The sequence below is a fragment of the Limulus polyphemus genome, unplaced genomic scaffold, assembly GCF_000517525.1.
Source record: "Limulus polyphemus unplaced genomic scaffold, Limulus_polyphemus-2.1.2 Scaffold9895, whole genome shotgun sequence".
Taxonomy (NCBI): Eukaryota; Metazoa; Arthropoda; class Merostomata; order Xiphosura; family Limulidae; genus Limulus; species Limulus polyphemus.
Genome location: NW_013675505.1, coordinates 16,791 through 17,915, shown reverse-complemented (window position 1 = coordinate 17,915; position 1,125 = coordinate 16,791). Strand labels below are relative to the sequence as shown.

Sequence of the window (1,125 nt, the reverse complement as noted above, 5' to 3'; positions counted from 1 at the left end):
GAAATTTGAATAATAGTGTGATTAATTCATAACAATTTAGGGTAGAATATCCTGCTTGAGAAATAAAATTTGACATCAACATTATTCAGTCCCGTTCTCCCGTCATTTCAAAACTGAATGCTGAGCTTTACCTGCGTGCGCAGCTTTTCAAACAGAAACAGACACCACGGTTCATAAAATATTTTTTTTCTTGTGATAAAGTTACTTTGATAACTGCACCTAGTTTCTAAGTTTTGGAGCATTCAAAAAAAAGAAAAAAAAAGAATGAAACTCCTTTATTTTTATGGAGCTGTTTACCCAGTAGAAATATGCAGATCCACCTACTTACATGTTTCCAGCGAATCCAGCTGTTTTTTTCTTGGTGATCACGTGATCTGGGGGTTTACACTTTATTGCGACGTCTTGATCATTCATTAAAACGACGCCAGGAACTTGTGGAAACCAAATCCTCACCAGAAGAAATTCCTAAATTAAACAAGAGGGAATTCTCAATAGCCGCGACACTTGAAATTCTTTTAGGCAGGATGAGAGTAAATTAATCTATGAAACTTTTGTTTCCCTTTTTATTAGCTATATTTTTGTGCGCCAGCAATACTAAGCGTGGGGCGCGCGTATACCCGATTCGATTTTATTACTCATCAGGATCTCTACTAGCCTACCCTCAAATTGAAATTCTTTTAGGCAGGATTAGAATATATTAACTTATGAGACTTTTGGCAGGGTCAAATACATCATTCGAAAGGGTTTGACCTGCTGAGTCGAAAACTGTGATTAGATCTCAAATCGCTCAAAAGATGACGGAGCTATGAGCTAAAAGTTTTTATTTGAAAAAAAACAACAATGAAAAACTCAGAGTCGTTCTGTGAGCCGATATGCCGCGGCTAAAAATACCAAATTACGGTTTGATTGAAAAACGCAAGACATAATTAGTTCTTTTTTTTAAACTTTCTTAAGATAGTCGCCCGGCATGGCCAGGTGGTTAAGGCACTCGACTCGCAATCTGAGGGTCACGGGTTCGAATCCCTCTCACACCAAACATGCTCGCCCCTTTCAGCCGTGGGGACGTTATAATGTGACGGTCAATCCCACCGTTGGTAAAAGAGTAACCCAAGAGATGGCGGTTGG

General features: G+C 38.8%; 1 protein-coding gene across 1 annotated transcript in view; it reads right to left on the bottom strand.

Moving 5' to 3' along the window:
* Positions 1-1,125, bottom strand: part of LOC106476135 — a gene marked incomplete at both ends in the record, with an annotated part of 10,424 nt that overhangs the window by 3,166 nt on the left and 6,133 nt on the right. Inside the window, one exon of the mRNA XM_013936805.1 lies at positions 329-465. Coding sequence (XP_013792259.1) covers positions 329-465 — 137 coding nt within the window. The remainder of the gene's footprint in view (positions 1-328; positions 466-1,125) is intronic.